The sequence below is a fragment of the Copadichromis virginalis genome, linkage group LG3, assembly GCF_057382275.1.
Source record: "Copadichromis virginalis isolate Kocher_CV1m ecotype Utaka linkage group LG3, C_Virginalis_male_GT1.1, whole genome shotgun sequence".
In the NCBI taxonomy this organism is placed as follows: Eukaryota; Metazoa; Chordata; class Actinopteri; order Cichliformes; family Cichlidae; genus Copadichromis; species Copadichromis virginalis.
The window spans coordinates 40,529,761-40,556,090 of record NC_140620.1 but is presented as its reverse complement, the minus strand read 5'-3'; the positions used below and the strand labels follow the sequence as shown (position 1 = coordinate 40,556,090).

At 37.6% G+C, this 26,330-nt stretch overlaps 1 protein-coding gene across 1 annotated transcript; it reads right to left on the bottom strand.

Moving 5' to 3' along the window:
* Positions 1 to 2,638: 2,638 nt before the first annotated feature.
* LOC146714757 (high affinity immunoglobulin gamma Fc receptor I-like) lies at positions 2,639 to 11,250 on the bottom strand. Its single transcript, XM_085440472.1, has 7 exons — positions 11,245 to 11,250; positions 9,013 to 9,109; positions 7,939 to 8,205; positions 7,310 to 7,591; positions 4,728 to 4,994; positions 4,114 to 4,380; positions 2,639 to 2,700 (listed from the first exon to the last, which is right to left on the bottom strand). The coding sequence occupies exons 1-7, from the start codon at positions 11,248 to 11,250 to the stop codon at positions 2,639 to 2,641; spliced, it is 1,248 nt and encodes a 415-aa protein (XP_085296598.1).
* Positions 11,251 to 26,330: the final 15,080 nt, after the last annotated feature.

Sequence of the window (26,330 nt, the reverse complement as noted above, 5' to 3'; positions counted from 1 at the left end):
GGGTTAAAACATCTATAATAATTGTAAAAAATAAAGTTGGCTACTTCGCAGATTTCACCTATCGTGGATTACTTTTAGAATTTAACTCCCGACATAAACGAGGGGACACTGTATTTTCTTGTTCCCCAGTCAGTCGTCTCCAGGGTTGGGTATCGTCACTGATTTCTAGAAGTCGATTCGATTTGAATGTGGGAAATTTTGCCTCAGACAGTCAGAAATATTATAATTCTGATCACTTATCAGTACATGTCCATATTTTTATATCTATAAAAGTTGAGACTTTATCAAAGGTGTGAGCATCACAGCAGGTGCCTGCTCTCATTTACTGTTTTAGCTGGTTGGTGGCTGTTGAAATCTTGTGGTTTAACCTGAGATTCTGGCGTTTCGGGCAAAATACATTTATATTTAGAAAATCGATTCAGGATTTTATTGAATCAATATCACGTTATTCAAGCTAGAATCGATTTTAATCGGAAAATAGATCATCAAAACCCACCCTAGTCGTGTCTTTTGTCTCTCTGGTCTCTGTGCTCCGTGTTCCCTATGTTCAGTGTCTCGTCCGTGTCTGTGTTATACTTGCTGTTTTACTTTGACGGTCTCTTGTCCTTTGTCACTGTTTCTAGTTTTGCTTCACCCTGGTCTCGACTGTTCTCCCCTCATGTGTCTCATTCCCTCGTTTCACTCAGTGTATTTCAGACCCGTGTTTCTCTCTGTCAGTGTCACGTTGTCCCCTCACCATGCTGCGTGTTTCCGTGCTCCCTGAGATCAGTGTCACTAGTTTACAGGTTTCCCAGTGTTTTTGTTTTTAGTTCCCAGTTTTTTGTTTTATTTTGTTTTTGCAAGTTTTTTTCTTTTCGTGAAAATTATACCGCTGCAATAAAGCAGCCTTTTAAGTTCATTGCTCTGATGATTGTTTTGCGTTTGTGTCCTACATCCTCCCTGCCACACAGCCGTATCATAACAGTTTCACTGTGAGTGATTGCTGTGGATTTTATGTAAAACTTTATGTTGCATCTTCAAAAAATAGAAATAAAATAACTGAGACTAACAATGAAGTATCGTTGACACTGGTTTACTGAACCTTCTTTTCAGTGCATGTACAGAACATGAGTATCCATTTTCTACTGCCTCCTACAGGACACACTCTTCTTCCACTTCCTTACAACATTAATGTAACACAGAACCACTACTGGCTCTCCTGGCATTACCATTGTAACGACACACTCATTCTTTTTCTTTCAGATGAATAACAGGAACTTAGGATGTAGGTATCTATGAATAATAACTATTATGCATACTCATATATTTATATAACCAACTAATTTCTTGCGATACCACACTTTAAAACTTGTTTTACGCTACTTTTGATACTAAAATGAGAAGAAAGCCTGCAGTTTTATTGAAAGACGTGATATTTTCTTGTTTTTGCATCCAACGTTGTGCAATAGAAATTTTTTTAAAGAAAAGGTGAAATATGCCCAACTTACATGACACAGTCAGTGTGATGATGTCACTCCACTGTGTTAACAAATACCCCAGAAACCACAGTACTGATGAAATTATTTTGTTTTGTTTTTGAAATTAAAATGAAAGAAATATGTTCAACTTACATAAGACAGTCAATGTAATGACGTCACTCCACACTGTCCAGAAAGAACCTCGTCTACCCCGGCAGCTGTATCCTCCACCATCAGACTCAGTAACTCTGTTGATTGTATATACACTGGATGTTCCACGTATGTTTTTCTGGCCTCGTCTCCATTCATACATCCACTGAGCTCTTTCCCCTCCATGAATCTCACATGTGACAGTGACTGAGGTATCTTTGTATATTTCTCCTCCATATATCTGAGTGTAGGATGACTGCAGGGTCACAGTGGGCTTAGGAGGAGCTGTTCAAAGAGAAAATATCCCATCATCAGACTTATAGAAATATAAAACGATCATTGACACTTTCCTGGTTTTATTGCTCTTGTTAGGGGTAATAACGTTTTTTTCACCCCAGTGACAATTTGACTGAAAATCAACAATAAAAAGGTAATAAAAAAAAAATCAGATTAAACCTTAAACCTAATTTGCTGATATTAAGAATCTACCAGCAAAGTGACGGAAACAACCAGGTGTGCACAAATCTGTGCGACTGAACATCAACACACAATATCATGTAAACAACTTCAGTCTCTCAGATTGTACATTGTAAAAAAGAAGTTTTATACTCAAACATCGCACTATTTACTTATTTCTGCATCTTTACATTTGCATATTTATGAGCATATAATCCAGAGTTGTCGGTGGGCTGTTATTCTTCTGAATAACCTGAGACCTTACTTTCCTGTCAGGTATAAAATCCTCTGCAGGACAAAGAGACTGTAGGATGGGTCTGTTAGAAGTAAGGACTGTTTTTTTTTTTAAATAGAAAAGCGAGACAGGTGGAAATTAAACTCAGAGGAAGTCTGCATGAAAAGCTTTCCTACTATTAGTCAACTTACTTCACTTCTAACAGAAAACAATGTGTTTGTGTGTTTTTTAGCCAACATGCAGTTAGTTGGTGCAGTCAGACCCTTTGTACATATATATGCTAAATCACTTATCTGCTAACCTGCTGGCAAGACAAACAGATCAAACCACTGGCTCAGGCTTAGCTGTCCCACTGCCTCTGCCCACACCCACACTCCTCAAATTGAACCAGCCCACTGATATCTGAAGGAGGAGCTGAGTCTTTTATGTCAAATGTGTCCAGTTGAGGGAGGCTCCTTGGGAATTGTATTTTTTTTCTGCACACCATTTATTTGGTAATCAAAGAGTAATTTGAAGAGCAGACTGTGCCAAAGTTCAGGCAAAACAATCACAAAGGCCCAGTCTTAGTCTTAGCCTGTGTTTTAGTCTGCTTCTAGGAACAAATAGAAGCAACTTTTCAGCTGACCTTAGAGTTCTGTTTGGAGTTTGTTTATTTAAAAGATCAGAGAGCTACGAGGGAGTGAATCCATTCAGAGACTTAAAAACAAACAATTAAATAATCATTATAGCCTGACTGCTACCAAAATAAAGCATATTACACAAGAATGGATGAAATAAATGCAGGAATTACTTTCTTAAAGTGAGCAGATGACATAACGAACGTCATTTTTGCAAATGCCCGAACCCTTTTACAACACAATTTATTTATTTCTCAAATGAGAAACTGTCATCAAGGATCACCTGCAGATTTTTTTCAAAGAGAGTTCTGAACTTTTTCAGAGGAACAAGGTTACACGAGCAAAACGAGGGTCTGAAGGTTCAAATAATACAATTTTTTGATCGTTTACATTCAAAAAAATGAATTGCCAACCATGATTTTATGTCATCACAGCAGTCTAGCAAAACCTTTAAATAGACTGTAAAACTCATGTCATCTTTTGGAAGGGTGGTTTTAGGAGTTTGATGGGCAGCAAACATTAAAATCCCCAAGAGTTAGAATGCTGTCAAATCTTTATATGATTCCAAAGAAAAGGGTGGAAATAAAATCCTTGTTTAGCTTGAGGGGATAATAAACAAGCACAGGAGAAGACAGATCCACCATAAATAATTATAGTTCAGAGCTGCCATAAATATCAGCAGTGAGGTGTTGGCATATAAAAGGGTTCAAATAGATGCAAGACCTCTGCTGTGACCAGGTTCCTGCAGGAAGCGGCCTGTGACTGTTGCAGGTGGTGAGAGCTTTCAGTCAGCTGAAAGAATTAAAACCTTTTTGAGTTCCACCAGGTCTCAGCACAGAGACACATTTTAATTTGTTTTACTTTGTTTAAAAATGTATATCCAAAGAATTACTTATGTTATATTTGCCACTATTTAATAGCATAATTACAAACAGTAATTTAAGAAGTAAGAAATGTCTTCTACACTATTTTATAGATAAGAAATTCAACATTAAAAATATAAAAATATTATAACATATGACAATATAACAAAATCTTTTTCATACTTCAGATGTTTAACTTTGAGTCTTTACTGTTAATTTTTATCAAAGCCATTTTTGCTACTTTTGATAATAAACAACAAATAAACAAAAAAGCCTTCGGTGTTTTACAATATAAATTAAAAAAACATAGTGTGAGTGAAATATCTCCAACTTACGTTTTACATTCAGTGTGATGACATCACTCCACTCTGTCCAGGAGGAGCCTCTTGTGGCCCGACAGCTGTATCCTCCACCATCAGACTCACTAACACTGCTGATTCTGTATTCATTGGATGTTGGAGATGTGTTTAACTTGGCTGGACTCCATTCATACGTCCACTGAGCTCCTTCACCTCCCTGAATCTCACATCTGACAGTGACTGTCTCACCGCTGTATATCTGAGGCCAAGGTGGCTGCAGGGTCACAGTGGGCTTAGGAGGAGCTGTTCAAATAAACAGATATCATTAGCAGACTGATAATTTGACTTGAAAATCAACAATAAAATGTTTTGTTTTTATTAAACAAATTAAACCAGGTAATTTACTGATCTTTATATTTGATTGTTTACTTATTTCTACATATTTGCATTTATTTATACATTTATGAACATGTAACCTATGAGCTGTAAGTTAGCTGTTGTTTGCAAACAATGCTGTTAAACCTCCAATATATCCAAATAATCACACAAAATTAAAAACAAAACCTGTTGTGTTGTCGCAATACAAAGAATTTTGTTGTGTTTTTGGATGAAACATTGTAATTAAAATGTGTGAAACGTGTCCAACTTACATAATACTCTGAATGCGATGATGTCACTCCACTCTGTCCAGGAAAAGCTTCTTCTACCCCGGCAGCTGTATTCTCCACTGTCAGACTCAGTAGCTCTGATGATTCTGTATTTACTGGATGTATGACCTGTGTTTACTTGGCCTCGTCTCCATTCATACGTCCACTGAGCTCCTTCACCTCCATGAATCTCACATCTGACAGTGACTGTCTCACCGCTGTATATCTGAGTCCAGGATGGCTGCAGGGTCACAGTGGGCTTAGTGGGAACTGTTCACATAAGAATGATCCAGTTAGAAGAGAAACATGAAAACTCTGCTGTTTATAACGTAAGAGTAGAGTGAATGCAAAGCAAATGATTCACAGACAGTTTGAAGTCTGAAAATCAAAACAAAGTCACAATAAAACAATTTATAGCTTTCACACTGTAACACAATATTTTAATATAAAATGTATTAGAATTTACTTTGTAAAGTTATATTTTATTTATACTCCAAAACTCACAGATTTTTCTGCTTTACATTTACTTTGAGGTTAAAATCAGCGTGAAGCTGGGAGCCAGTATGAAAAATGGGAGTGCTGGGATCCTATGTGATGTGTTTGAGCTCAAAGCCTGGCAGCTTAAATCTGTTTGGTCTGCAGTCATTCAGCTGATTGTTTGCTTAGACTGTTGCAGTAATCTAGGCAGGGGCACCGTAAGAGGAAGAAAAGTGATAAAAATTATTAACCTGTCACCACAAAATAATCTTTGCTTCACACTGTACTTTTAAATGTTTATGTTTCATAGCGTTAGTTTTGTTTTTTTCAACAAAGAAGAGGCTAGAGCAGCACCTCTGCAGGACAAAGAGACTGTAGGATGGGTCTGTTAGAAGTAAGGTCTGTTTTTCAAAAAAGAAAAGTGAGACAGGTGGAAATTAAACTCAGAGGAAGTCTGCATGAAAAGCTTTCCTACTATTAGTCAACTTACTTCACTTCTAACAGAAAACAATGTGTTTGTGTGTTTTTTAGTCAACATGCAGTTAGTTGGTGCAGTCAGACCCTTTGTACATATATATGCTAAATCACTTATCTGCTGACCTGCTGGCAAGACAAACAGATCAAACCACTGGCTCAGGCTTAGCTGTCCCACTGCCTCTGCCCACACCCACACTCCTGAAATTGAACCAGCCCACTGATATCTGAAGGAGGAGCTGAGTCTTTTATGTCAAATGTGTGTAGTTGAGGGAGGCTCCTTGGGAATTGTATTTTTTTTCTGCACACTATTTATTTGGTAATCAAAGAGTAATTTGAAGGGCAAACTGTGCCAAAAGTTCAGGCAAAACAATCACAAAGGCCCAGTCTTAGTCTTAGCCTGTGTTTTAGTCTGCTTCTAGGAACAAATAGAAGCAACTTTTCAGCTGACCTTAGAGTTCTGTTTGGAGTTTGTTTATTTAAAAGATCAGAGAGCTACGAGGGAGTGAATCCATTCAGAGACTTAAAAACAAACAATTAAATAATCATTATAGCCTGGCTGCTACCAAAATAAAGCATATTACACAAGAATGGATGAAATAAATGCAGGAATTACTTTCTTAAAGTGAGCAGATGACATAACGAACATCATTTTTGCAAATGCCCGAACCCTTTTACAACACAATTTATTTATTTCTCAAATGAGAAACTGTCATCAAAGATCACCTGCAGATTTTTTTCAAAGAGAGTTCTGAACTTTTTCAGAGGAACAAGGTTACACGAGCAAAACGAGGGTCTGAAGGTTCAAATAATACAATTTTTTTGATCGTTTACATTCAAAAAAATGAATTGCCAACCATGATTTTATGTTATCACAGCAGTCTAGCAAAACTTTTAAATAGACTGTAAAACTCATGTCATCTGTGGTTATAGGAGTTTGATGGGCAGCAAACATTAAAATCCCCAAGAGTTAGAATGCTGTCAAATCTTTATATGATTCCAAAGAAAAGGGTGGAAATAAAATCCTTGTTTAGCTTGAGGGGATGATAAACAAGCACAGGAGGAGACAGATCCACCATAAATAATTATAGTTCAGAGCTGCCATAAATATCAGCAGTGAGGTGTTGGCATATAAAAGGGTTCAAATAGATGCAAGACCTCTGCTGTGACCAGGTTCCTGCAGGAAGCTGCCTGTGACTGTTGCAGGTGGTGAGAGCTTTCAGTCAGCTGAAAGAATTAAAACCTTTTTGAGTTCCACCAGGTCTCAGCACAGAGACACATTTTAATTTCTTTTACTTTGTTTAAAAATGTATATCCAAAGAATTACTTATGTTATAATTGCCACTATTTAATAGCATAATTACAAACAGTAATTTAAGAAGTAAGAAATGTCTTCTACACTATTTTATAGAGAAGAAATTCAACATTAAAAATATAAAAATATTATAACATATGACAATATAACAAAACCTTTTTCATACTTCAGATGTTTAACTTTGAGTCTTTACTGTTAATTTTTATCAAAGCCATTTTTGCTACTTTTGATAATAAACAACAAATAAACAAAAAAAGCCTTCGGTGTGTTACAATATTAATTAAAAACACATAGTGTGAGTGAAATATCTCCAACTTACGTTTTACATTCAGTGTGATGACATCACTCCACTCTGTCCAGGAGGAGCCTCTTGTGGCCCGACAGCTGTATCCTCCACCATCAGACTCACTAACACTGCTGATTCTGTATTCATTGGATGTTGGAGATGTGTTTAACTTGGCTGGACTCCATTCATACGTCCACTGAGCTCCTTCACCTCCCTGAATCTCACATCTGACAGTGACTGTCTCACCGCTGTATATCACACCGCTGTATATCTGAGGCCAAGGTGGCTGCAGGGTCACAGTGGGCTTAGGAGGAGCTGTTCAAATAAACAGATATCATTAGCACACTGATAATTTGACTTGAAAATCAACAATAAAATGTTTTGTTTTTATTAAATAAATTAAACCAGGCAATTTACTGATCTTTATATTTGACTGTTTACTTATTTCTACATATTTGCATTTATTTATACATTTATGAACATGTAACCTATGAGCTGTAAGTTAGCTGTTGTTTGCAAACAATGCTGTTAAACCTCCAATATATCCAAATAATCACACAAAATTAAAAACAAAACCTGTTGTGTTGTTGCAATACAAAGAATTTTGTTGTGTTTTTGGATGAAACATTGTAATTAAAATGTGTGAAACGTGTCCAACTTACATAATACTCTGAATGCGATGATGTCACTCCACTCTGTCCAGGAAAAGCTTCTTCTGCCCCGGCAGCTGTATTCTCCACTGTCAGACTCAGTAGCTCTGATGATTGTGTATTCACTGGATGTTTCAGGTATGTTAACCTGGCCTTGTCTCCATTCATACGTCCACTGAGCTCCTTCACCTCCCTGAATCTCACATTTGACAGTGACTGTCTCACCGCTGTATATCTGAGTCCAGGATGGCTGCAGGGTCACAGTGGGCTTAGTGGGAACTGTTCACATAAGAATGATCCAGTTAGAAGAGAAACATGAAAACTCTGCTGTTTATAACGTAAGAGTAGAGTGAATGCAAAGCAAATGATTCACAGACAGTTTGAAGTCTGAAAATCAAAACAAAGTCACAATAAAACAATTTATAGCTTTCACACTGTAACACAATATTTTAATATAAAATGTATTAGAATTTACTTTGTAAAGTTATATTTTATTTATACTCCAAAACTCACAGATTTTTCTGCTTTACATTTACTTTGAGGTTAAAATCAGCGTGAAGCTGGGAGCCAGTATGAAAAATGGGAGTGCTGGGATCCTATGTGATGTGTTTGAGCTCAAAGCCTGGCAGCTTAAATCTGTTTGGTCTGCAGTCATTCAGCTGATTGTTTGCTTAGACTGTTGCAGTAATCTAGGCAGGGGCACCGTAAGAGGAAGAAAAGTGATAAAAATTATTAACCTGTCACCACAAAATATTGTTTGCTTCACACTGTACTTTTAAATGTTTATGTTTCATAGCGTTAGTTTTGTTTTTTTCAACAAAGAAGAGGCTAGAGCAGCACCTCTGCAGGACAAAGAGACTGTAGGATGGGTCTGTTAGAAGTAAGGTCTGTTTTTCAAAAAAGAAAAGTGAGACAGGTGGAAATTAAACTCAGAGGAAGTCTGCATGAAAAGCTTTCCTACTATTAGTCAACTTACTTCACTTCTAACAGAAAACAATGTGTTTGTGTGTTTTTTAGTCAACATGCAGTTAGTTGGTGCAGTCAGACCCTTTGTACATATATATGCTAAATCACTTATCTGCTAACCTGCTGGCAAGACAAACAGATCAAACCACTGGCTCAGGCTTAGCTGTCCCACTGCCTCTGCACCCACACTCCTGAAATTGAACCAGCCCACTGATATCTGAAGGAGGAGCTGAGTCTTTTATGTCAAATATGTCTAGTTGAGGGAGGCCCCTTGGGAATTGTATTTTTTTTCTGCACACTATTTATTTGGTAATCAAAGAGTAATTTGAAAAAATATATCATTAGCACACTGATAATTGGACTTGAAAATCAAAAAGTTCTTTCTTTTAAATAAATAAATTAAATCAGGTAATTAACCGATCTTTATATTCAACAGTTTACTTATTTCGACATCTTTACATTTCCATATTTATACATTTATGAACATATAATCAATGAGTCATCAGTTAGCTGTTGTTTCCTAACAATGTTGTTAAACCTCCAGTGATGGATTCAAAGCTGGAGGCTGCTCTGCTCTCATAAACTGTTCATAAAATGTGAAATACAAAGTTTTTATGTAGCACCAAAGTCAAAACTGGCAAAGAAAAACTAAGAGTAAAGGTTCAGTAACCAGGAAAGGAGCACAAACTGTTTTTTAAATCACTCTAAAAAGACAAAACAGCACCATGAACTCCTCTGTGTCTGTAAGTGATCTGAAGACTGAACAAAGGTGAAACAATGTACTGAGCCTAATAATTCATAATTTGACAGATTTAGTGGTTTAAGTGCTGGTGATTAGTGAATATTGAGTTCCATTACAATTTGGAGAAGACCTTTTTCAACTCTCAAAATTTTTTAAACTCATCAGTTTCCTGAATAATGACTGAATCGCTTTTAGTTGTGACTAAATTCGTGTTTCTTCTCCTTCCTCTGCAGGTGTAGATGCCTCCATCAGAGACAGAGATTGCACTCTTAGAGCTAAAAGAGATGATCTCATTTTCAGATGAGGTTTTTCTGAACAGAGTAATTCACCTCACAGGTCAGTGTCACACTGCCCCCTGCTGGTGTGGTTGTGCTGTCTGCTGTCAGAGTGGCCTTGACTTTAAGTTCTGTAACTTAGACAAATATGAAGCTATTATTGTGGTCCTTTTAGTGGAAGAAGGAGAAACCCACCACATCTGCCACACAGATGTTCCAGCTGCAGTTTTATTTCCTACTGCAACTGAGACTCAAATACAAGGTGAAGAGCAGGTGAGCCTGGCTGAGTAATACGCCAGCTGGTGGTTTGTTCTGAGTGTGACAGAAAGCCTGAGCCTGTGAGTCTGAGCTCAGGGTTAATGAACCCTCGATTACAGAAAACCTTCTACACTCATCTGTGGATCTGTCACAGCAGAAGTGCAGCAAAGGTCACAAGTAATAAAACAGACAACAAAGAGAGCAGGTGAGCTGAAACTTGACCACATGTCTGTATTTTAAGTGCTTCATGCAAAACTTTAAGACTTTCCAGCTGATAATATCTGTGCATACAGATGTTTTGACATATTTACAAACCTGATCACACACAGAGGTAATAAAATGCACACGAGGGTTAATATATATACACATGACTTTGCTACAGTAAAATCTCCAAACTAAGCTACTATCATAGAAACACCAAATTAGAGAAAAAGTATTTTGTGTCCATTCTTCCAGTAGAGTCCACAGACTTGTAAATATGTGTCTCTGTAACAATGAGTGGAGTGCAGAGGTGTGAACTTAAATGCAGGAAGCAAAATAACTTAAATAAAACTGAACTTTAATACCTAAATAGTCTAAAAATGGAAACATACAAAGAATCAAAATGTAAAACTAGAAATAAATAAACTGTCAATAGAAACAACTAAGAGATGAACACACGTGAGTGTTCACAGATGCTCTGACAAAGACTGACAAGACACAGCAGAACTATTTATATATGAAAGAAACAAACCTTCAAATTAAAGAGGAAATATTTTTTTAAAAAGCTAAACAAAGATGAGGAAGAAGCACTCAGACTAAAATGATGAAAGACCATGACAGTGACAAATGAATAAATCTATATCAATGGCACTTTGTCCAGTTTGTTTTACTTGTTACTCTTCTGTATGTGAAGCCTTATTCATTCATGACTTTAACAACTTTCAGAGGTTTTTTCAAGAGGACACTGAGGCAGACAACACACCATGACACTATAAATAACTGAGAGTAAAAATTCATAATAAGACTGATTAAAGTCTTCAGGCAGGACTTTAACTGACTGATCTGTGGTTGAGTCTGTTTTCAGATTTGAGTTACCTGCATTTACCCTAAACTCATCACGCTGTGCTGTAATAAATTAGATTGATCCTCCAGTTCATCAGCATCTTGTGAATCATAACTGTGATGTGTGAGGATGGACAGATAAATACTCATGAAAAGGAAATCAGTCAGTTTCAAGGCAACAAACTCTAGTAAATATAAAGTTTGTGTATCGGCTGAGTGAAACATCTGCTCACATGGTTGCACTCTTGATACGATCATTTTAATATTTTAACCAATAAATGCAGTGGAGTGTGAGCTGTATCATATACAATATTTTGTCCCTCAGATTATTCCTGAAATATAGTTTGTTTCAACTTTGTTATATGACGGGTCACATTTATTCATCTGCTTCTTCCTGGTCTGCTCATGTCAAAGTCCGCCAACTAGTGGTTAAATAGCGGAAGTGCCAAGTAATGGCTAGAGCTCCGTGTCTGTGATAGTTCTGCATCTGCTGCTCTTGAGATGGGATAAAGTGTAAGTTTGGGCAGATGATGGATTGTTTCTACATATTAGTGCTCTGTCCTTCTTGTGGGTCTGTGAAGTTTGTTACATTACTACTGTAAGCTAACTGTTAGTGCTTTGTTTTGCCTGTTAGCATAAAACATGTCAGCATGTGGTATTTGTATTTACGTCACTTGACAGGCTTTGTCCATTTATTGTTAATGTTATGATCTTGCATTGGTCATGTGACATTTGTGCATCTACACTGAGATTAAATGTACCTGCTCTGCTTTGTTGTTACAGTTTTACAGACTGAAAGTGGTACAAATGGTACATCAGTAAAAGCTCTGAAGAACGCCACAGTCTCCACATGGAGCGCTTACTGAAGCCATTTATGTTTAACTGCACAGGCTGAATAGAAGCATTGAGTCTGTGCAGAAGATAACATGTAAACACAGGGAGGATATTATTGAGCACATTATAGGAGATAACAGCTACATATATGAACAGGAAGAAAATAATCATTTCTTACCTTCAGCATTTCCACAGATGACAGTACTGAGCACTAAAATAATGAATAAAACCTCATCAGACATTATACAACTGACAAGATCAAAAACAATATAAAGTAAGACTTTCTTAAAGATGAACAGTAATAACCAGTAATCTGTTTGACAATAAAATAAAATAATCATAAAAATCCAAACTGTTGTAACACAGTGTGTAACTATAAGTGATGCAAAAAGCAGCAGTGTATCAAACATTTAAACACTATAAGAATCACAAGTCTGCTTTGTTCCAGCTCTCAGGTAAACAGGTTAAAGCAGTGACTCACTGTAATTCTCACAGATCAGAAACATTTGCATTAATCGCTGCCGTTCAAACAATGTCAGACGTGTACTTACAGAAAAAGCCCATCATGCAGAGCAAAGAGTGCCCCATCGTCACATCCAGCCTGCTGCACTCTGATCCTCAGATAATCAAACAGTTTTACTTTGCAGAAAAAGGAGAAGTTGTGTTTAATATAGATACAACAAGAGTTTTTCTACAGGCTCTTATTCTGATTGGTCTCTCTGTGCTTCCTGCCGTTACACACAAAACTCAAACAGCTCCTGTAGCTTTGACCGCAGCAGTTGGTTGACATGTTTATATTTCCTGTCCACTGCAAACATAGAAGCTTGTTTCTTTTGTTGTGTTGTTTCCTTTCTCTATAATATATAAAGCTGTTCTGTTGCTTCATGTCAGGATATTTCTTTTGCCCGTTTGGGGGATTTTTTGGCTGCAATATCCACTAATATTTGTCTCCTGGCAGGTTTCTGCAGACTGGGAGTCACTGAGAGTGAATATACCAAAACAGCTTTTCTACTTTGGTGCCTGTATTTTCACTAAAGCCTTTTTAACCCTTGTGTGGTGTTCGTATTTTTGTTACTCAGCCAGTGTTCATGGGTCTGGTGGACCCGCTAGAGTTTTGGCTTTCCAAATTAACACTATCAAACAATTTTATGTTAAATTACTCAACAGATGTTTACTTCATCCCAATTACAAGACATATGAACAGCAAACATGGTTAATTTTTTCCCTTTACCTTTGATAGATCACATTTATGAATTAATGTGCTTCTCGTTTTTCTTTTATATAAAATGTTATAAATAAATCAGTTATAATCAAGTGGAGTGAGTGGAAAGACACAACACATTTACACGTGAAAAAATAATTAATTGTTTAATTTTTCTTTTGAAAAAAACTGAACACGGGTCTCACAGACCCGAACACCATACAAGGGTTAAATCATTTTTCTCCTTTTAATTGTTTAACTGCTGAATTAAAATTAAATTCTTACTTTAGGCTGCATTAAAATATGTTTATTTTATTCGACTCTTAGCTGAAACATCATCATGCAGTCATATAGTGAAAAGGCTCCTTTGACCTCAGACCTGTCAAAGTTTCCACCTTGTGGTTAAATTCTGGTTTTAAGTTTGGTGGAGACCCAAACACAGGAAATGACTCAGTGTCTGGCTGAAGTGAGATTAAAGACTTTTATGTTTCACCAACTAAAGAACAATTAAATTCATAGATAAATTCAAAGTTATATTTATTATCTGTTGTCATTTCAAAGTAAAGCAGGAACTCATTTATTCTGCAGACTGTTCTTTGTCTTGCTTTGACATGTATGTGCAGACGCACACTGACCTCAGCCTCTGACTACATGTAAACATAATAAAATAAAACAAACTGATGTGAAACAATGATTGAAACACTGTGATAATGATGTTTGTGTTGAACACCACATGTTACCAACCAAGATCATGTGATTGTGTTCAGAGTCAGTTCAAAAAGCAGACCCATATCCAGAGCAGGACTCAGAGTACCAAACAAAGGTGACCTTTATTATGAAGCTGATAGTTTCAGGCCTCGATGGTAACAAATGAAGAAAACTGAGTTACAGATAACTGATCACATGAACACAGAGACTTACCTGTGGGTCATCACAAAGTCTTCCAGATCACAGAAGTTTCAACTTACACCCTCCAGTCAACATAAATAAATAACTGAGACTTAAACACTGTGTGATTCCACAAATGTTAATCTGTCCAAATGATTCAGTGATGTGTAGACTAATAGATCAGAAGATACTGTGGTGTATTACCTACAACATGACTGTAGACGGATGTTTTTTTTCTGTGTATCTAATGTTATAATAATTATTCCTGATAGACTTTTGCCCTTATTTTTACTCATGTTGCCATAGTAACTTTGAATCGTAAAAGTCTACTGAGAAAATGCACAAAGCAACAAACCACATGTTGCTTCATCGTGTTAAACAGTTCACTTATAACTCGAGCAAACTTCCACTTCCTCTTTACATTTACTGAAGTTTGCTAACAAGAATAAGTAACCACACCAGACACCACATCCACACCAGAGTTTTTGAAGTGTTTTAGAGCGGTGGTTTGATGTGGATGATTGTTTGTCCTTGTATATTATGTGCATGTGATCACAGCCCTGGGCCCTGTCCTCAGCTTGTGACGGGTCCCTGGTCTCTGGGAGGGTCGGCTGCCCGTTGCCTCTGGTTCTCAGAAGCTCTCCTCATGGGGTCTCTGTCTTCCTTCTGCTCTCTTTCAGGTGCTGTTTGTTTTCTGTATCGCTACCTCTTTTTTCTCTTTCTCTCTCTTTCCTTCTCTTTCGTTCTTCTAATTTCTTCTTCCTGGACCTCCCCACCTGTCAGCTCTGGCACTGTTACAGTAAAGATGTGTAATCTTTTTTTTTTCTTTTACTTTAATACCTGCAAATAGTTAATGTAGCAGTTAAAGCACAGTTTCTATAGTAAATGTTCTTCCTCATTTTAACTCTGCAGGCTGATGAAGGAAACAACAAAAGATCATTGAGGTTTGTTTCAGTGCAGAGATGGTGCAGATAAGACTGCAGCTCTGTGTGAACTTGCAGTTAAACAAATAACAATGTTTACACAATATTTTCCATCATTTTGAGAAGTGATCCTTCCTGTCACAGTCTGAGCTACAGGTCAGAGTTTAAACACTTTCTGCATATGTTCATGGTCTCAATCATTAAAGTTTCACATCTTACTGACATGTTAATATTCTAAAGCAGCGGTCCCCAACCTTTTTTGCGCCACGGACCGGTTTATGCCGGACAATATTTTTATGGACCGGCCTTTAAGGTGTCGTGGATAAATACAACAAAATAAAACTAGTACCGGTACCGAAAAAAAGAAGATGTATTCATAACACACGTGAAAAGACCAAGGAAAACTGAGTAAATGATAAAAACGATAACAAAATAACGCTGAAAACAGGATAAAAACCTTGAAAACCATACATTTCACACCTGAGCCTCAACTCTCGCGGCCCGGTACCAAACGACTCACGGACCGGTACCGGTCCGAGGCCCGGGGGTTGGGGACCGCTGGTCTAAAGTATTGTCCTCATCAGGGTATAAAGAGGACAATAAAGTGCAGTGTGCTTTAGGACCTTATGTTTGCTGGATACTGATGGCTTAAAATAAGAGATTGCTACACACAAAACTGTTGTTTCAAACCACAGGCTGCATTTCCTCTTTTCTATGTGGCCCAGTCGAATATGAGGCCGTTCAGTGGATTAAAAATAAACCTGTGGCAGAACAGACAGCAACCACCAACAACCCTTCATGCACACTGTAGCTGCCGCCCTGTGTGTCGGCATTATTCTGTATTGTCATGTTTGCAGTTTGATCTTTAATTTATAGATAGAGTTAGAAGAATATATATATTTTTCTTATTTTAAACATTTAAATATAACTGAAATAACAAGAGAAAAAAGAAAAAACAAAACGTAAAAATCATCAAGTTTTCATGTAAATATCTATGTCTACAGAATGTGTGTGCTCGAAAAGGAGTAGGATGAAGTTTACACTTTTAATAATAGTTTGCATTTATATAGCGCTTTTCAGGACCCCTCAAAGCGCTTTACAATTCCACTATTCATTCTCTCTCACATTCACACACTGGTGGAGTCAGCTACAGTTGTAGCCACAGCTGCCCTGGGGCAGACTGACAGAAGCCAGGCTGCCGTATTGCGCCATTGGCCCCTCTGGCCATCACCAGTAGGTGGTAGGTGAAGTGTCTTGCCCAAGGACACAACGACCGAGACTGTCTGAGCCGGGGCTCGAACCGGCAACCTTCCAGTTACAAGACGAACACCCAACTCTTGAGCCACGATCGCCCTTTTCCTGTTCCTAGCCTCTTATCTCAAATGTAATTGCTTACAGATCCATAGCTAGAATTCAACATTATTTGATCCATACATGTTTAACTATGTACAAGTCTAACACATGAACATACACAAATAAAACCATTTGCAGCATGTAAACCAAAACAACAACAAACGACATTTTTACATAAACTAAGCATCCTGTGTTTAACATCTGCTTAATCTCTGAGCTTATTTTATGTGACAAACACCTTAATAAACACTTTGGTTAAGCTTTGGTTACTCTGGCCTTGATCTATTAGAATGAGGACACAATGAGACAACTCAGTCACTGAGAGGAAGATTTCCTATATTCATGCAATTTATATTTTTAAGCAATTGTGTGAATTTTTGTACTGATGTACTTGTCTTGATTTCATGTGTACAGGTGTTCCACACACTAACTCCTCTGACTGTAATGCTGTGATATTTTACATTTGTCCTTACTATTGGCTTGCTGAACATAAGGATTCCTCTCATGAGTATTTGGTCTTACATGGAACAAGTTCTGAATTTGTGGGGCAAAGATTTATTTGCTGATTTGTACATTGTTTGCACAGTTCTGAGGTCAACCAAATCTTTAAATTTGAGAATATTTAATTTGATAAAAAGTGGATTTAATGGTTCTCTTGAACTAGTTTTATTTCTCATGCTTATTGCTCTTTTTTGCAGAATCTATATTGGATGGGTGTGTGTTTTATACGTCTTTCCCCACACTTCCCCACAGTATGTCATGTACAGCAGTATAATGGAACAATAGATAATATAATGATGTTTGATTGATGAGATCCTTAACCTTGTAGAGAATTGCCAGAGACTTTGATATTTTGCCTTTGATATAAGTAATGTGGTGAATCCAGCATAGTTTGTGATGTATTATCACACCGAGGAATTTTATTTCAGATACTTTGTCTAATTCAATGTTATTTATTGTCAGTTTACTATCGGTAGAATATGTGCGATTCCCAAATATTATGAATTTTGTTTTACTCAGGTTCAATGTTAATTTATTAAGGTCAAACCAGGTCTTCAGATTATTTAATTCATTTTATAGTTCATTCAGATGTTGCTCCAAGTTACTTCCACAGCACAGTAAGTTTGTATCATCTGCAAATAATATTACTTTCAAAGACTTTGAAATTGCACATATCTCATTAATGCACAATATGAAAAGCAGCGGCCCCAAAACTGATCCTTGGGGAACCTCACACACAATTTTGGCATTTATGGCATTTATTTATGTATTTATTTATTTTTACAGTTTTTAAAGTAACTGTTAACCCATGATAATGCCACCCCTCTGATTCCATATGTACATAGTTTGTTAAGTAAAAGGTTGTGATCAACTGTATCAAATACTTTCTTTAAATCTAAAAAAACCTCTGACAGCATATTCTTTGTTTTCAAAACAGTGTTTACTCCATTACTTAACTCCATTAAGGCAAGTGTTGTGGTCCTTTTGGGTCTAAATCAATATTGCTCTTCATATAGCACATTATATGACTTTATCACCAAAAACAATCTATTGTAAAATATTTTTTCCAGTATCTTAGAGAACTGCAGTAGTAGAGAAATGGGACGATATTGGAACTACTTTTGCAATTTTCATCATATCAGGAAATAAACCACTTTGTAATGACAGATTACAAATTTAGGTAAATAGTTTCACAATACATCCAATAATATCTTTAATTAAGTCCATATCAATGCCATCACAGTCAGTTCATTTCTTGAAGTTAAAGGATGTAACTGCATCAATAATTTCCTCTTCATCTACTCCCCTCATAAACATTGAGTTTGCTACATTAATAGTTTTAATTTTAGGAGGGTTTCCAGTTTTTAAAATTTCTTTTGCCAAGCCAGGACCAACATTAAGAAAAAGGTCATTAAAACATTTGCATTTTTTTATGTCACTGGTGTCTTTGCGACAAAATTAATATAAATTTAATCCTGTCAGACAGGACAGGATTGGAAGGTTGATGGTTCGCTCCAGTCTGTGTGCCAAATATCCTTGGGGAAGATACTAACCCCAAGCTGCTCTCTGATCCATCTGCTGAAGTGTGAATATGTGATAGAAAGCAAGTAAATAGAAAAAAGTGCTTGGGTAAATTGGGCAAGTTGTGTAACGCGCTTTGAGTGCTCAGAATAAAAAAGTATAAGAACCAAACCATTTATCAGACATTCCTCAGAGGTTCCTCACACCTCGATGCTCTTCCTGGTTGTGTTGTTTTGTCTTTCTCCAGGTCTTTCCCTGCAGGATGGTGGCCCTCTCTTTTTTTATGCCCACTTCTGCATCACTTATTCTCTGGTGTAGTAGAGAAACATATAATCAGTAGTCAGGGAGTGAATGTTAGTTACAGATGATCTTACACACCACCTCAACATAGTATAGTATAGTTTGTATAGGTGTATAGGTTAGCTTGTAAGCCTCTGTATACACACACAAACAACAACAAAGTAAAGAATCAACAGCATAATGTAGTGTTTGGGATTTCTGAGGTTCAGCAGTGCTGGGAATAGTGGGAGAGTTACTGGGAGGTGCTTGGGTAACAAAAGGCCATGCACAGGTGTAGTTGGCCTCTTTGTCTTAGTTTTGTTGTGTTAATGAAGCTACGTTTCTCCTCACAAATCAGCTCTGAGCCTGAAGGACTGAAAAGAAACCATTTAAACTTTCACAGCTGCAGAAAAAGATTCAGTGACTTTGTGATTATTTCCTTATTTTCCAACAAAGATCCGAAGTTCAAACTTGTGGCTTCAGACATTTTCACGTATCTCAATTCTGTTAAGGAGAGATGCTGACACCATGTGGACAAATGCTATTATTGCTGGTTTGTGGGTTACAAATGTTTTTAGCATGGCAAACCATATAAGTAATAGTAATACTGTTTCAGTGTGGAAATATCTGTGTGTCCGTTATTCCAATAAGTGTTTTTATTCATCATTTCTATGAGGAAAAGAAGAAGGGAAAATGTTTCGACATTAAAGTGGCAAATTTGTGAGAAAAAAGTGGCCCTTTAGTGCCGAACTGCCATTGCCTGCAGTACAGTAACTGATACCCAATGTCTCATTTACAACAGAGACCTGTTTCAGACAAACATATTTAAATTACAACATCAGCATGTTTGTGATATCAGTGTTGTGACCTGTAGATTGTATAATTCAGAAGTGATATGCTCACTCATACAAACAATCACAGACTTTTTTCATGTTTTTAATCCTGTAAGGAGACAAAAGTGATCCAGAGGAAATGTTTTAAGCGCACTGACATCTGCTGCATCAGCAGTAAGATTATTTCTAAATTGGTGAACCCAAAATCTTCAAGATTTAAGGCGAGGATTGTTTCGAAGGTTTAACTGGTGCAAAAGGTCTAAACTCAAGATAAGATTGGGAGATTTGTTAACATATATTTGATTATTTTATTTTTTTTAACCTTTTCCTCTATAACATTATTTTTGCTTTTATTTAGGCCAGAAACAAAAGTTGGCTAAATAATTAAATTTGAAAGAGATTATTTTGAAGTAAGAAAGTTTAAAAAAAAATCACAAACAAAAAAAAAAATCACACTTTTAACACTTTTATTAAAAAAGAAAAAAGAAAGTAAGATCGATTTAAAAACAAATTGCTATGGTTACTGCAGGATGCTGCCTTTAAGTTTGCTTAGAGGTGTGAAAAACAAAACAAACACCAAAGAACAAAAATGTCAACTCTTTCAAACAACAAGGATTTTATTTCTCACAGTTTTACTGACAACAAACTGTATTTATATAATTTATTAGGCAAAAGAATTTAAACAAAAACAAAGTCAAGCAGTAAATAAATGTTGTTATGAATAAAAAACCCACATTCTTCTTTTTCCAAATATTAGATAAAACAGTAAAGAGTGGAGTGTGTTGTAACACATATTTAAAGTGTTGCAGTCATATGTTTCTAATCCAGCTCATTACCAAAACTGTCTTTGAATAATTTTACAGAGAGCAGCGGAAAAACAGAACAACACAACCAAAGATTTTACAAAAACATCAGATGATGTCAGGAAACAGACCAGTTTACTGCTGTTTAGTATAATAGTATAATACTGTATAGGGAAAATTATGAATGGATAGTTGTTATTAGGGCTGTCACAAATGATTATTTTTATAGTCGACTAGTCACCGATTATTTTTTTGATTAGTCGACTAATCAGATCATGCACCCACTGGACGTAAAACGTAGAGCTTATTGCACCAGCAGAATCTGCTTTCATATAACTATCACTAGCTTACAGCTTGAAGTGTTTAAGGTATGTGCTCACTATAAAAAAGACGAGATGATAGTTCATTAAACTTTTAATTAAATTTGCAGATTGTGTCGGTGGATTTTAATAAACTCAGCCGTCTGCTCTTTGCTCCCTAAAATATAACACTACACTGGAGTAAATTCTCGATCATGTCACACTTCTGTTTAATCAGTTTTCTGTTTGACGTTTATTTCACTGTGTGAAAACTATAACTTTAAACTTTGCTAAACCGATCTACTCAGGAACAAGTAAAACACTGAAAAAAGCCAAATAATAACATTTTTAAGTTATCTAAGTTATCTAAACCGGTGAACCGTGGGCGATATGCCAGGGGACACAGCCTGACGGGACACGTCCACAGACAGGGGAGCAGCAAGAGTGAACTCGCGAACGAGACACTTGTAGGCAGCCAGGAGGTTTCAGCTCACTGAGTGAGTCCCTGCTGGCCGCGTAAACCTGCGGCACGTAGGCAATACCCCTCACATGGAGCCGGCACTGCAGGCTGGAAAACACTCACTTGCCGCCTGTGTCCCAGGGGAACACAGTCTGCAACAGCACAGCTGCTGAAAGTGTAGGGCCGAGGTAGGGAGGTCACCCGAAGGGTCCAGCCCCAGAGCTGCGAAACACCCCGTGCCTTCTGCTGACTGGGAAGGGGACTGGTGGCCAAGCCCGCTGAAGGCCAAGCAGGGACTCAACACAAAGGTCTGGCGAACCACGGGCAATATGCCAGGAGATGACATCTTAAAGAAGTGTCTACACGCCATGACCATGCACCCCGTACATATGGAATATGCAACGGAGTGGAAAGATAGTCTCGATATGATGGAGAACTTCTGTTGTGAGCTGAGAAAAGAAGGGTTTCTATAATCTGCTGCAGTGTTTGAATGAATGGAAGAATCCAGCTCTGACCTCACATGACTGTGGAAATGTTTGCTGCAAAAGTCTGCAGCTACAAACACTGAAAACCTGCCTGGATATCAGCATAAGGACGTGTGTGAGGGGTTACTGGCTGCCCAACATGCCTGTCCCACCTGCGGCTTCCTGTTGAAGAACAATAAAGTATATTTTAAAAGTATTGTTTCCCCTTGATGTAAAGTGAAGTTCTGTTTTGTGTGTTTGAGTCTTTACAGAAATTGTGTAAAGTTAACTGTACCTTACAGACTTTGTTTAGAAGGCGCAGACAGACTTTGTATCTGTGTGGAGGAGGAAATCACCTGGTTTTACTTTCATGTAAATATCTGGTCTCAGACATACACACATCTTATCATTTGTAACGTGTTTCGTGTTTTACAGATTTTTTACGCAAAACATGTGAAGCTGAAGCACTTCTCTATCTTCTTCTGTATCAGTAAAAAATCATTAACACCTCACCTGGGATACTTGAAACAATGGTGTGTTTTGTACGGTGATGCTGTTACTCGACTAAATGAAACTGACCGACAGTGACTTGAAAAAGTATTCATACCCTTTGAACGTTTACACATTTTGTTACCTTAAAACCACAAACTTAAATGTTTTTTTATTGGGATGTGATAGAACACAAATAGTGCAGAACTGTAAAGTGGTATGAAAATGATAAATCATTTTCAAAATTTATGTAAATAAAAATCTGAAAAGTGTGGAGTGCATTTGTTTTCAGCACCCCCTGCGTCAATACTTTGTAGAGCCACCTTTTGCTGCACTTACAGCTGCAAGTCTTTCAGGGTTTGTCTTTACCAGCGTTGCACATCTAGAGACTGAAATGTTTGTCAACTCTTTGTTGCAAAATGGCTCAAGCTCAGACGGACTGTGAACAGCAATTTTTCAAGTCTTGCCACAGATGCTCAATGGGATTTAGGTCTGGACTTTGACTGGGCCATTCTAACACAAGACTATTCTTTAATCTAAACCAGGGGTCGGCTGGGTGATATCTAAAACCTGCAGGACGCAGGTTTTAGATATCACCCTGGGCAGGGCTCTAGACTAACTTTTTGCCATGGGCGTACCGGTACGCCTAACTTTTTAAAGTTAGGCGTACCGGCACAAAAGTTAGGCGCACACAAATTTTATAATAATTTATATAATATAATGTGTTTTTCTGGATACACTGTGCTTTTTCAGCATTCAAAGATTGATGACACCATGTCAGAGCACTGGCTATGAATTTCAGAAGGATCAGGCCTTAACTTAACAGAAAAGTTAGCAATAGTTCTTTTCCTATTACAGCTACATCCACTTCTGTCGTGCCTAGGCTGCTCACTAGGGCTGGGTATCATCACTGATTTCTATAATCCATTCGATTCCGGTTTTCAAAGTCCCGATTCGATTCAACTTAGCCTCAGACAGTCAGAAATATTATAATTCTGATCATTTATCAGTACTGACTTCATCAGAATTGTGAACATCACAGCAGATGCCTTTGTGTGAAAGTAACTGAGAATAAAACACAGAAAAACATGAAGATTTTCCTGGTCTGGCTTTTTATAGCAGATAACCTTAAAAATATTCTACAATGTTCTGCATATAAAGTTTAAATTTCTTCAGTATTGAACAACAGAAAAAATAGGCTTATGGATCCATGTGTACGGGGTACAACCCCCCTTGGTCGTGACGTGTGGATATTTCTTTAAGACACTCCGGCACGCCCGGCTACGCCCCACAGCATACGTATAAAACAGCTGTGCAGACGTGACACCGGTGATCGTTTGATCAGAACGCGTCTCCGAGTGGCCTCAAGGTGGAGAGATAGTCCCTCACTAAGAGAACCAAGGTTACACCGTAACCGTACGGTCTGCGCTTGGGTTCTGTTCAAGTTGCTGGCCGCCGTCCAGCGTGACAGTGCTACTGGAAACTGAATTTCTGGAAGGAACCAGATTAATAGGTTCATCTAATCTAATCTAAAAGAAAACAAGGAAATTCAGTTTGGTTTGATCACAGAGAGAAAGGAAAATATTCAGTTCAGTTCTTCTTTTGGGAGTTTTAATTTATACAGACATAAATGGTTGTCATGGAAACGAGATTTTAATGGTCTAAATGGTGGAGAATAAAAATGATGACCTAACATGAGCTCATTGAAAGGACAGACATGATGAGGAATACTTGGATGCTTTCATTGTTCTTGCTGGAGTGTACAGATGCTGCAATGAGGCCACTGATCGTCTATGGGATGCATCGACAGGCAGAAACATTTTCTGGGCAACGATGTCACTTCACACATTTGATATCATTTTGATTCAAGAGTCCTCAGATTTGACAACAGAGAGACCAGACCGAGGTCTGACAAGCTTGCTCCCATCAGGGATGTCTGGGAGAGATGGGTGCAGCTTCTTCCACTGATGTTCATCCCAGGGCCAGTGACAGTGGATGAATGTCTTGTCCACTTTTTGAGGAAAATGCCCCTTCCGGCAATATATACCCAGTAAGCAAGGGAAAAACGGCAGAAAAATCTGGGAAGCCTGTGATGCAAAAACCAACTATGCCTGGAATGTACAGATTTTCACAGTCAAAGCTGCGAGTGGCACCCCTGAGAAGAAACAATGAAAATGTGTGGTCCTCCATATGACCACTGGACTGCAAGATCACAATATCAGCTGTGATATTTTATTTTATTTTATTTTTTACCAGATATGACCTTGGACAAGAACTTCACAAAGGAAACTGAGGTGAAGCTGTATCATTGGGAAGTGATAAAAAGCCCACAATTACCCACGGCTATAACCAAAACAAAGGAGGAGAGGACTTTTTCTTTTTTTCAGTTTATATTAAAGGTCTACTGCTGAAAAAAAAAACTTTTTTTGTCTTTTCTTGATGTAAATGTCTATGGGTCGAAATTGACCCGTAACACCATCGATGTCATTTTAGTTATTAATCTTAAAATGAAAAAAATCAATAAAACAGATTTATTTAAGAGATGTGTCCTATACCCCTCAGTAATACTCAGGTAACACAGAAACCTTTTATTTATTAATATGATTCTCTTGAGGTTAATTTTACAATTTTTTTTTAATTGAAATCGAGGGGTATAGTGACAAAAAAAGACCCAGAGGCCCACACCAAAAGTATTAAAACCAACATTTTCATGGATAAGGAAGCCTAACAAGGTAACCAAGAGATGAGAAACAAATTGGATGATAACTTATTGTTTTTAGTATATTTTATAGCTGATTTAATTCACGGGTCAAAACCGACCCGCTAACATAAGAGATGATAACAGAAAGCTAACACGAGAGGAAGGTTATACCAGTAGAAGCTCCATCCTGCAGACGGATGTTCAACCTCACAGTTCAGAGTTACTGAGGCTCCAGGACTCAGCCATGATGGAGACACAGTGAGGACAGGACGGGGTTTATCTGTTCAACAAAGATTTTCTCTCAGTGAACATGTAGCACAGTCTCTGAACAGTGAGCTCAGTTTATACAAAGAATATGATCGGAAGGTCGGGGGTTTGAATCCACTGAACGGCTACCCTGAGGTACCCCTGAGCAATGTGCCGTCACTCACTGTTCCCCGGGCGCCTGCTTAGTGGCTGCCCACTACTTCACTTAGTGAAAGGGTCAAATGCAGAGAAAAACAAGTAATTTCCCCACGGGGATCAATAAAGTATACATCATCATTATTATTATCAACTGTTCAAACAGCTTAAAGCAAACATGACTTACTGTCAGAAACTGTCAGTGTGACTGAATCACTCCACTCTGTTGTTTCATGCTGTGAACTTTTCATTCTGCCCTTACAGCGATAGTTTCCACTGATCAATGATTAAGCATAAATAATCCTGTATTCATTTAGATTTGGAGGTTTTATGATGCTGTTTGCTTCCCACTCATAATCCCACTCAGTGTCTCCTCCATGGATCTCACATCTGACAGTGATCGTCTCTCCTCTGTATATCTCAGACCAGTTTGGATACAGAGTCACAACAGGCCTGTTTGAGACTGTTAATGTTCAACAAAGTACAATAAAAACACGTGAAAAACAAAAAAGGTTCAATTACCATCAGATGTAGTGCTTTGTGGTAAGTTCAAGTTTGAGCTCACCAGTTGTGTCAATCCAAACTGGCTGACTGTCCTCTGTGTAGTAAACTGCTTCACTTCTTCTTCCTCTGCAGCTGTAGAGTCCTCCCCCTGAGACACTGATTTGTCCATTTGATAGAAAAACTGCATCACGTAAGGTCACAAGTTTATAATACCTGTCATATCTGTACCAGTAGTATTTCCATGAAGAAGAAGAAGATGATGATGATGACGGAATCACAGAGCAGGTCAGGGTCACACTGCCCCCTACTGGAACAGCTGTCCTATCAGCTCTCAGTTCAGCCTTTGGTTTCGCTGCAGTTTAGTTTAGAACAAGAACATAAAAGTAAAAATGACTGAATCAGAACAATTTAAAGATGGAAATATGTAAATGATCAAATATCATGAAACCTTAATGGTGAAGCTGTAAAAAACTGTTAAACAAAATACTCTGAAATACTGTTTTGATCAACAGTATGTTTTTAATATTTACTTATTTGCATTTGCAAAATTACAAAGCCTCATATATTACGTCCACTGAGCTCCTTCACCTCCCTGAATCTCACATCTGACTGTCTCACCGCTGTGTATCTGAGGCTAGATGTGTTGCAGGGTCACAGTGGGCTT